This window comes from Salvelinus namaycush, unplaced genomic scaffold, assembly GCF_016432855.1.
Source record: "Salvelinus namaycush isolate Seneca unplaced genomic scaffold, SaNama_1.0 Scaffold123, whole genome shotgun sequence".
NCBI lineage: Eukaryota > Metazoa > Chordata > Actinopteri > Salmoniformes > Salmonidae > Salvelinus > Salvelinus namaycush.
Window position 1 is genome coordinate 50,862 of NW_024057931.1, and position 11,659 is coordinate 62,520.

Below are 11,659 nucleotides of genomic sequence, written 5' to 3' on the forward strand. Positions count from 1 at the left end.
AAGGCCAAAAAGATAATCAAGAACATCAACCACCTGAGCCACTGCCTGTTCACCCCGCTATCATCCAGAAGGCGAGGTCAGTACAGGTGCATCAAACCTGGGACAGAGAGACTGAAAAACAGTTTTTATCTCAAGGTCATCAAGATGTTAAACAGCCATCACTAGCACATTAGATGCTGTTGCCTATAGGCATAGACTAGAATGGCCACTTTAAGGAATGGAACACTAGTCACTTTAATAATGTTTACATATCTGGCATTACTCATCTTATATGTATATACTGGATTCTATACTATTCTACTGTATCTTAGTCACTTTAATAATGTTTACATATCTGGCATTACTCATCTCATATGTATATACTGTTTTCTATACTATTCTACTGTATCTTTGTCCGTTCCGGTCTGACATCGCTCGTCCATATGTATCTACTCTTAATTGATTCCTACTTAGATTTGTGTGTATTGGGTATATGTTGTGTAATTTGTTAGATATTACTGCACTGTCGGAGATAGAAGCACAAGCATTTCGCTACACCCGCAATAAAACCTGCTAATTACGTGTACGTGACCAATAACATTTGATTATTGTTTGATTTGATTTGATATCAAAAGCCTAGCATGGGCCTTTTCCTGGGTTCTAGTCTGGGTTCTAGCCTGGCTTCTAGCGTGAGTTCTAGTCTTGGTTCTAGCCTGGGTTCTAGCGTGGGTTCTAGCCTGTGTGCCAGACTGATCCTCCGTCTAAAAAACATTACGTTGCCATATTGGCTTGTTTGGCGAAACAGGGAAAAAGTGAATGTCTCTGTAGCAGAAACAGACCAGCACCACGGCTAGTCAATAGCCTGAGGGTTAGAGAGAGAGGAAGCACACATTGTGTCTGTAGCCTCTACTTAGGAGCTGAGTGAGGCTAACAGCTTTGTACTCTATGCATTAACATATTCTACTCTGCCTGGTGTGGATAACTGGCCATGGTCTGCTTCCCAAATGGCGCCCTGTGCTCTAAGTAGTGCCCTTTGGGCCCTGGTAGTGCAGTACAAAGACAATTTGGGACCATGAAAACTGCATTGGGTTTATGTAACAGAGCAGAGCTGGCTGTGCTGGAGGCTTGTGGGTAATTGTGACGTCCCTGGCTGCCGTGCCAGAGAGAACACTGTGTGGGTGATCGTTGTCACGACGACTTGCCTGCTGTTGCTGGATATAAAATAGCCATGGTGCTCCTCCCTCCTCAGCACCAGATATTGTTAGCCTGTTTCTCTCTGCCTCTCCTTTTGAATGATGTCCTGCTTTGCTGTACTTTCATCAGTTATGTCAGCAATGTTGCCAAAGCAGATAGCAGACAGACAATTAGATTCAACAGCAATCAATTAATAGTTGATTTATCTAATTGATCAGAAAACCCATCAAATACAAGAAAATAACAACGTTGGTTTTGTATTAGAGATTAGATTTCTATGATGTCATATAGAGTATAGAACCTGGACAACCCAACAGTGGCCTTGGAGGCCTTAGATTACTATGATGTCATATATAGAACCTGGACAAACCAACAGAGGCCTTAGATTACTATGATGTCATAAAGGTCAGTCGTGTATCAGAGGGAAGTCTTCTCTACAAGCCATGAAGCTACATGGATGATTCCAATGGGAGGTGAGTTCACGTCAGGTCAGAACTGACTGCTTTAATAAACTGTTTTAAACTAAATAGCTTTGACTATCCAGACAGACAAGGTGTTAGCCTATTCACCTTCTCAGCAAAATGCCTGGGAATGACAAGTGTGTTATTGTTAGTGTTTCCAGTACACAGCAGTTTGAAGATGTACAGCATGATCATGATAAAACATGACAGACACAAGAGACCGTGCTTGATGTCAGTGTTGATGGGTTGCTAAGACATTGTCTTCTAGCTGAGTTCTCTCTCAAACACACACACAAGTATCTGTCTGAATTGAGAGTAGTTCAGAACACTGTCTCAGACTCCCAGCAGTGGGAGAAAGAGGCACAGAGCAGAGAGGCACAGTTAAGACAGTTGAGATGAGTCCCAGGTCCCAGTCAGTCAGTCAGTCAGTCAGGTCCCTGTCAGTCAGTCAGTCAGTCAGGTCCCTATCAGTCAGTCAGTCAGGTCCCAGTCAGTCAGTCAGTCAGTCAGTCAGTCAGTCAGGTCCCAGTCAGTCAGTCAGTCAGTCAGGTCCCAGTCAGTCAGTCAGTCAGGTCCCAGTCAGTCAGTCAGTCAGGTCCCAGTCAGTCAGTCAGTCAGTCAGGTCCCAGTCAGTCAGTCAGTCAGTCAGGTCCCAGTCAGTCAGTCAGCCAGTCAGTCAGTCAGCCAGTCAGTCAGGTCCCAGCCAGCCAGTCAGTCAGTCAGTCAGTCAGTCAGTCAGTCAGTCAGTCAGTCAGTCAGTCAGTCAGTCAGTCAGTCAGTCAGTCTGTCTGTCTGTCTGTCTGTCTGTCTGTCTGTCTCTGAGGGTTAGTCTGTCTGAGGGTCAGTCTGTCTGTCTGTCTGTCTGTCTGTCTGACTGAGGGTTAGTCTGTCTGTCTGTCTGTCTGTCTGTCTGTCTGTCTGTCTGTCTGTCTGTCTGTCTGTCTGTCTGTCTGTCTGTCTGTCTGTCTGTCTGAGGGTTAGTCTGTCTGTCTGTCTGTCTGAGGGTTAGTCTGCCTGTCTGTCTGTCTGAGGGTTAGTCTGTCTGAGGGTCAGTCAGTCAGTCTGTCTGTCTGTCTGTCTGTCTGTCTGTCTGTCTGTCTGTCTGTCTGTCTGTCTGTCTGTCTGTCTGTCTGTCTGTCTGTCGGAGGGTTAGTCTGTCTGTCTGAAGGTGAGTCTGAGTCATGCATGTGTTAGTGTGAGTCTGTGTGAGTGGACAGTGTTGACTGCACCTAGTCGACATGGTTAGATAATTCCGCAAGCCTAAGATTGAGACCCAAATGACACCCTATTCCTTATTTAGTGCACTAATTACGATCAGAGGCCCTGGTCAAAAGTAGTGCACTAAATAGGAAATAGGGTGCTATTTGGGACTCAGCCTAAGAGAATGAAGAAACCATTGTCCAAGAGACCATCCATTTTGTCCTCAGGTGGTCTGGTTCTGCTGTCTCTGGCATGATGACACCTTAAGGAGCACAACCAGACAGGCATGTATCTACTCAATCTCCCAAAACGGGAAGTGAAAAGAGGCAAAATACATTTAAAGGCGCACCACAAGCCCTGAACTTCACCACCCAGGTTTTTCAGCACACAGCCTTGACACCTGCCTGCTACAGCACTGACCTTTTTTCACCTCTTTCTCTCTGTCTCTTCTCATTGGTCACCAGTGCAGCCAATCCCAGCGGTGTTCAGGGTCAGGTGATGCCCATGGAGGAGTGGGACTGTAGCTCAGGATGTGGGGTGAAGGGGGAGCAGGGGAAGAGAGAGGACAGGCGGCTGGCGGGGGTGTGTGGTCTGGTTAACAGTGGTAACTCCTGCTACATGAACGCTGTGCTGCAGTGTCTCTTCTCCACTGTGCCGTTGGTGGAACACCTCCTCAGCTCACACAAACGCTCCCAGCTGGCCAAGTAAGACCCTGTCTGTCTGTCTGTCTGTCTTAGATTTTGTATAGTACTTTTTAACCAGGTACTCCAAGCACTTTACATTAGATGGGGGGAAACTTACATCCTCCAATGCCTCTCCTCCTCCTCCTCCCTCCCATGCCACTATTCTCCCTCCTCCTCTCCCTCTTCCCCCTCCTCCTCCCTCCCATGCCACTATTCTCTTTCCTCCTCCGTTCTCCTCCTCTTCCCCCTCCTCCTCCAGGCGTAACAGTCCTGTAGCGGGGGTGTTTGTGCACCTCCTCCAGGAGGTGTGGCAGGGTCAGGGGGGTACCAGCTTCACCTCCCCAGAGAAGGTGAGGGCCTTGGTCTCCTCCCTGCACCCCCAGTTCAACAACCAATCACAGCAGGACGCCCAGGAGCTACTCCTCCTCCTGCTCAACGCCCTGCATGACGACCTCAAGAATGTACACACACACACACACACACACACACACACACACACACACACACACACACACACACACACACACACACACACACACACACACACACACACACACACACACACAATCCTGCCACCACACGACTCCTTCCACACGGTCAAAGGCTCTGCCTCATTGTCTTTCTTGATTCCCTGCTCCTCAAAACCTATTGGATAGGGGATAAGTGTCTAGGGGATAAGTGTTAGGGGATAAGTGTCTAGGGGATAAGTGTCCAGGGGATAAGTGTCAGGGGATAAGTGTCTAGGGGATAAGTGTCTAGGGGATAAGTGTCCAGGGGATAGGGGATAAGTGTCAGGGGATAAGTGTCTAGGGGATAGGTGTCAGGGGATACGTGTCCAGGGGATAGGGGATAAGTGTCAGGGGATACGTGTCCAGGGGATAAGTGTCAGGGGATACGTGTCCAGGGGATAGGGGATAAGTGTCAGGGGATACGTGTCCAGGGGATAGGGGATAAGTGTCCAGGGGATACGTGTCCAGGGGATAAGTGTCAGGGGATAGGGGATAAGTGTCAGGGGATAAGTGTCTAGGGGATAAGTGTCAGGGGATACGTGTCCAGGGGATAAGTGTCAGGGGATAAGTGTCTAGGGGATGAGGGTCTAGGGGATAGGGGAAAGGTGTCTAGGGGATAAGTGTCTAGTGGATAGGGGATACGTATCTAGGGGATAAGTGTCTAGGCGATGGTGGATAAGTGTCTAGGGGATACGTGTCCAGGGGATAAGTGTCTAGGGGATGAGGGTCTAGTGGATAGGGGATACGTATCTAGGGGATAAGTGTCTAGGCGATGAGGGCTAGGGGCTGATTTGCTATTCAGACAGTGTGTTTCTCCTTTGTGTGTGTGTCTCTGTTTGTGTGTACATGTGTGTGTGTGTGTGTGTGTGTGTGTGTGTGTGTGTGTGTGTGTGTGTGTGTATACAGTACCAGTCAAAAGTTTGAACATACCTACTAATTCAAGGGTTTTTCTTTATTTTTACTATTTTCTACATTGTAGAATAATAGTGAAGACATCAAAACTATGAAATAACACATGGAATCACGTAGTAACCAAAAAAGTATTTTATATTTTATATTCTTCAAAGTAGCCATCCTTTGCCTTTATGACAGCTTTGTACACTCTTGGCATTCTCTCAACCAGTTTCATAAGGAATGCTTTTCCAACAGTCTTGAAGGAGTTCCCACATATGCAGAGCACTTGTTGGCTGCTATTCTTTCACTCTGCAGTCCAACTCATCCCAAACCATCTCAATTGGATTGAGGTCGGGGGATTGTAGAGGCCAGGTCATCTGATGCAGCACTCCATCACTCTCTTTCTTGGTCAAATAGCCCTTACACAGCCTGGAGGTGTGTTGGGTTATTGTCCTGTTGAAAAACAAATGATCCCACTAAGCGCAAACCAGATGGGATGGCGTATCGCTGCAGAATCCTGTGGTAGCCATGCTGGTTAAGTGTGCCTTGAATAAATCACAGACAGCATCACCAGCAAAGCACCCCCACACCACCTCCTCCATGCTTCACAGTGGGAACTACACATGCAGAGATTTCATCTGTTCACCTACTCTGCGTTTTGTTGGTCAATTTCTTCAACAAATGATCAGGTCTATATAATTATCAAACATACATTAGTAATGGAAAGGAAACACATACTTTTTGTTTGAGTATTAAAATACTCGCAGTACAGTATAACAGTATAGGATAGTTCTCCCCAAGTTCTGCAAAATGTCTAAGACATCCTGTAACTCATATAGCCTCTCCCAGTCCTCCTTGCGTGAGTTTCCCTGGCAACAACATTTTAATAAATCTAACCTCCCCTGACAGCAGGAACCATCTTATCAGCAAGTAAAAACCCAGAAGTGGGTTTGACCGAAACTTGACCTTTCATTACAAGTATAGGGTCATAACAAGGTGAACGAGTGAAAGCATCTTCTGTCAGGTGGCTGGTTTCATCAGGTCTGTGGCAGCCTTGTGTTCTCAGAGAACCAGATAACCACGCTGGGATCCAGACAGGAGGAGTCTGAACATAGACACCTTCTGATAGTGTCTGAAGGTCACAACACTCAAAAACAGGTTTTAACACAGAGGTCTCCCGAAGAGAATAGCTTATCATAACATCATTTATTAACCCTTTAAAAAGGTATAAGGCCTTGATTTAACCCTCTTCAGTTTCACAAAGACACGGCGGTTGGAATCAAAAATCTGAAATTTGGACTCATCAAACCAAAAGGACAGATTTCCACCGGTCTAATGTCTATTGCTTGTTTCTTGGTTCAAGCAAGTCTCTTCTTCTTATCGGTGTCCTTTAGTAGGGGTTTCTTTGCAGCAATTCAAATCAAATCAATTCGACCATGAAGGCCTGATTCTCGAATAAACTTATCCTCTGCAGCGGAGGTAACTCTGGGTCTTCCTTTCCTGTGGCAGTCCTCATGAGAGCCAGTTAAATCATAGCACTTGATGGTTTTTGCGATTGCACTTGAAGAAACTTTCAAAGTTCTTGAAATGTTGACTGACCTTCATGTCTTAAATTAATGATGGACTCGTTTCTCTTTGCTTATTTGAGCTGTTCCTGCCATAATATGGACTTTGTCTTTTACCAAATAGGGCTATCTTCTGTATACCACCCCTACATTGTCACAACACAACTGATTGGCTCAAATGCATTGAGGAAAGAAATTCCACAACTGAACTTTTAACAAGACACACCTGTTAATTGAAATGCATTCCAGGTGACTACCTCATGAAGCTGGTTGAGAGAATGCCAAGAGTGTACAAAGCTGTCATCAAGGCAAAGGGTGGCTACTTTGAAAAATCTCAAATATATTTTTATTTGTTTAACACTTTTTTTGGTTACTACATGATTCCATATGTGTTATTTCATAGTTTTGATGTCTTCACTGTTATTCTACAATGTGTGTGTGCATGTATGATTCCCTTGCTACAGAAGGGGGAGAGGCGTCAGACACGTTCTTCCCAGCGGTTGTGTCTGGGCAGGAAGTCGCTCAGCTCGGCGCCAGCGGCGGGGGATTCTACGGTGGTGACACGTCTCTTCGAGGGACAACTCAGCTACCAGATGCTGTGTCTGCGCTGCGACGGACACTCTCACAGCAACCAGGTCTTCACCATCCTGTCTCTGCCAATACCACTTGACTCATACAAGTGCTCCCTACAGGTACAACTAACCACAATCAGACTAACCACATACAGACTAAACACATACAAACATACAGACTAAACACATACAGACTAAACACATACAGACTAAACACATACAGACTAAACACATACAAACACACAGACTAACCACATACAGACTAAACACATACAGACTAAACACATACAGACTAAACACATACAGACTTAACACATACAAACATACAGACTAACCACATACAGACTAAACACATACAACTAACCACAATCAGACTAACCACATACAGACTTAACACATACAAACATACAGACTAACCACATACAGACTAAACACATACAACTAACCACAATCAGACTAACCACATACAGACTTAACACATACAAACATACAGACTAAACACATACAGACTAATCACATACAGACTAATCACATACAAACATACAGACAGACTAATCACATACAGACTAATCACATACAGACTAGCCAGCAACCACACGTCTCTCTTCTCCCTCTCCTGTAGGACTGCCTGTCGCTGTTCTTCCAGCAGAGTACGTTGACGTGTGGAGATCAGAAGTTGTGTCCAGAGTGTGGAGTGAAGAGAGACACAGCTGTCCTCACCAGCATGACCAAACCACCTGAGATACTGGTGCTGCACCTCAAACGGTGGGTAGCTCATCTCTCCCCTCCCCCGGCCAACTCATCTCTCCCCACGCTAGATGGCCGTGCTAGAGTACAGAGCTATTGGTGCTAATGTGAAAGAACGTCACGCTGCTTGCTTAGTGGGAAAGAGGGATACCTAGTCAGTTGTACAACTGAATGCATTCAACTGAAATGTGTCTTCCGCATTTAACCCAACCCCTCTGAATCAGAGAGGTGTGGAGGGCTGCCATAATCAACATCCACGTCTTCGACGCCCGGTGACCTGCCTGGCTCAGGAGCAGAACGACAGATTTTTACCTTGTAACCTCGGGGATTCGATCCAGCAACCTTTCGGTTACTGGCCCAATGCTCTAACCACTAGGCTACCTTTCGGTTACTGGCCCAACGCTCTAACCTCTAGGCTACCTTTCGGTTACTGGCCCAACGCTCTAACCACTAGGCTACCTTTCGGTTACTGGCCCAACGCTCTAACCTCTAGGCTACCTTTCGGTTACTGGCCCAACGCTCTAACCACTAGGCTACCTGCTGGCTACTGGCCCAACGCTCTAACCACTAGGCTACCTTTCGGTTACTGTCCCAACGCTCTAACCACTAGGCTACCTTTCGGTTACTGGCCCAACGCTCTAACCACTAGGCTACCTGCCGCCCCCATAGTACAGCTTCCTCCTTATTCGGCTCATAGCGAGGCTCCAACCCAAGCTTTTTGCCTTGCTATCAGCACACGTGACCGCCCTTCTGGAGCGTCTTACCAACTAGAGGTCCCTGTAACCCCTAACTAGATGTCCCTGTAACCCTAACTAGATGTCCCTGTAACCCTAACTAGAGGTCCCTGTAACCCCTAACTAGATGTCCCTGTAACCCTAACTAGATGTCCCTGTAACCCCTAACTAGATGTCCCTGTAACCCCTAACTAGATGTCCCTGTAACCCTAACTAGATGTCCCTGTAACCCTAACTAGAGGTCCCTGTAACCCTAACTAGAGGTCCCTGTAACCCTAACTAGAGGTCCCTGTAACCCTAACTAGGTCAGTGTAACCCTAACTAGAGATCACTGTAACCCTAACTAGAGGTCCCTGTAACCCTAACTAGAGGTCCCTGTAACCCTAACTAGAGGTCCCTGTAACCCTAACTAGAGGTCCATGTAACCCCTAACTAGAGGTCCATGTAACCCCTAACTAGATGTCCCTGTAACCCTAACTAGATGTCCCTGTAACCCTAACTAGATGTCCCTGTAACCCTAACTAGAGGTCCATGTAACCCTAACTAGATGTCCCTGTACCCCTAACTAGATGTCCCTGTACCCCTAACTAGAGTTCCCTGTAACCCTAACTAGAGGTCCCTGTAACCCTAACTAGAGGTCCCTGTAACCCTAACTAGAGGTCCCTGTAACCCTAACTAGATGTTCCTGTAACCCTAACTAGATGTCCCTGTACCCCTAACTAGAGGTCCATGTAACACTAACTAGAGGTCCCTGTAACCCCTAACTAGAGATCCATGTAACCCCTAACTAGAGGTCCCTGTAACCCTAACTAGAGGTCAATGTAACCCTAACTAGAGGTCAATGTAACCCTAACTAGAGGTCCATGTAACCCCTAACTAGAGGTCCATGTAACCCCTAACTAGAGGTCCATGTAACCCCTAACTAGAGGTCTATGCAACCCCTAACTAGAGGTCCATGTAACCCCTAACTAGAGGTCCATGTAACACTAACTAGAGGTCCATGTAACCCCTAACTAGAGGTCAATGTAACACTAACTAGAGGTCCATGTAACCCCTAACTAGAGGTCAATGTAACACTAACTAGAGGTCCATGTAACCCCTGACTAGAGGTCCATGTAACCCCTAACTAGAGGTCAATGTAACACTAACTAGAGGTCCATGTAACCCCTAACTAGAGGTCCATGTAACCCCTAACTAGAGGTCAATGTAACACTAACTAGAGGTCCATGTAACCCCTAACTAGAGGTCCATGTAACCCCTAACTAGAGGTCCATGTAACCCCTAACTAGAGGTCCATGTAACCCCTAACTAGAGGTCCATGTAACCCCTAACTAGAGGTCCATGTAACCCCTAACTAGAGGTCCATGTAACCCCTAACTAGAGGTCCATGTAACCCCTAACTAGAGGTCCATGTAACCCCTAACTAGAGGTCCATGTAACACTAACTAGAGGTCCATGTAACCCCTAACTAGAGGTCAATGTAACACTAACTAGAGGTCCATGTAACCCCTAACTAGAGGTCAATGTAACACTAACTAGAGGTCCATGTAACCCCTGACTAGAGGTCCATGTAACCCCTAACTAGAGGTCAATGTAACACTAACTAGAGGTCCATGTAACCCCTAACTAGAGGTCCATGTAACCCCTAACTAGAGGTCAATGTAACACTAACTAGAGGTCCATGTAACCCCTAACTAGAGGTCCATGTAACCCCTAACTAGAGGTCCATGTAACCCCTAACTAGAGGTCCATGTAACCCCTAACTAGAGGTCCATGTAACCCCTAACTAGAGGTCCATGTAACCCCTAACTAGAGGTCCATGTAACCCCTAACTAGAGGTCAATGTAACACTAACTAGAGGTCCATGTAACCCCTAACTAGAGGTCCATGTAACCCCTAACTAGAGGTCAATGTAACACTAACTAGAGGTCCATGTAACCCCTAACTAGAGGTCCATGTAACCCCTAACTAGAGGTCAATGGCAGTAATAAGGTACCACCTCATTAGAAATCAGCTTCATCTCTGCTGCTGCTGTCATGCATCTCAATGAGACAAACCTGTAGAAATAACAGAACCTGTGTGACATTACAGTTTTGGTTGCCATGGAAGTGAGAAGAGGAAGTTGAGGACCAACGTGTTGTTCTCATTGGACAGTTTAGACCTAACCCCCTTCCTGTCCAGCCCCTCAGCCAATCACACCAGCTACTCTCTCTACGCAGTGGTGGTGAGTTTCTGCACACACACACACACACACACACACACACACACACACACACACACACACACACACACACACACACACACACACACACACACACACACACACACACACACACACACACACACACACACACACACACACACACACACACACACACTGAGGGGAGGACAGCTCATTATAATGACTGGAACGGAGCAAATAGAATGGCATCAAACTCATGGAAATGTGTATTTGATACCATTCCACCAATTTCACTCCAGCCATTACCACAATCTTGTCCTCCCCAGTTAATGAGCCACCAGCCTCCTGTGATACACCCACCCACACAGAAAGACACGCATGCACCTACACATGTGAACACATATACACACACCTGATGCTCCTGTCTGGAAAAACAGACAGCCAACCATGAACACATGAATCCATCGGTGTGTGTCTTCACCCCCCCGTCCAGAACCACACAGGAGACCTGGACATGGGTCACTACACGGCCCTGTGCCACAGTCCCCTGTCCAGCAGCTGGCACCACTTTGACGACACGGCCGTGAGCGAGGTCGAGGACTTCTTGGTGCAGTCTCCTAACACCTACATCCTGCTGTACAGCCGTCAGCCCTTCCACAGGCCCAACATACCCAGGATCTGACCCAGATCTGACCCACCATACCCTGGATCTGACCCACCACAGGCCCAACATACCCAGGATCTGACCCACCACAGACCCACCATACCCAGGATCTGACCCACCACAGGCCCAACATACCCCGGATCTGACCCACCACAGGCCCAACATACCCTGGATCTGACCCACCACAGGCCCAACATACCCAGGATCTGACCCACCACAGACCCACCATACCCAGGATCTGACCCACCACAGGCCCAACATACCCCGGATCTGAC

General features: G+C 46.9%; 1 protein-coding gene across 1 annotated transcript; it reads left to right on the forward strand.

Annotated features, from left to right (window-relative positions):
* The first annotated feature begins 1,626 nt into the window (after positions 1-1,626).
* LOC120036176 (putative ubiquitin carboxyl-terminal hydrolase 50) lies at positions 1,627-11,402 on the forward strand. Its single transcript, XM_038982651.1, has 7 exons — positions 1,627-1,646; positions 3,299-3,538; positions 3,777-3,978; positions 6,950-7,177; positions 7,680-7,822; positions 10,630-10,762; positions 11,214-11,402. The coding sequence occupies exons 1-7, from the start codon at positions 1,627-1,629 to the stop codon at positions 11,400-11,402; spliced, it is 1,155 nt and encodes a 384-aa protein (XP_038838579.1).
* The last annotated feature ends 257 nt before the right edge of the window (positions 11,403-11,659 follow it).

Bases quoted from the DNA above. Each gene is read 5' to 3' on its own strand.
- LOC120036176 (XM_038982651.1), top strand. From the start codon at position 1,627: ATGGATGATTCCAATGGGAG. The intron at 3,539-3,776 runs GTAAGACCCTGT...CTCCTCCTCCAG, and splicing joins AAACGCTCCCAGCTGGCCAA to GCGTAACAGTCCTGTAGCGG. The intron at 7,178-7,679 runs GTACAACTAACC...CCTCTCCTGTAG, and splicing joins CATACAAGTGCTCCCTACAG to GACTGCCTGTCGCTGTTCTT.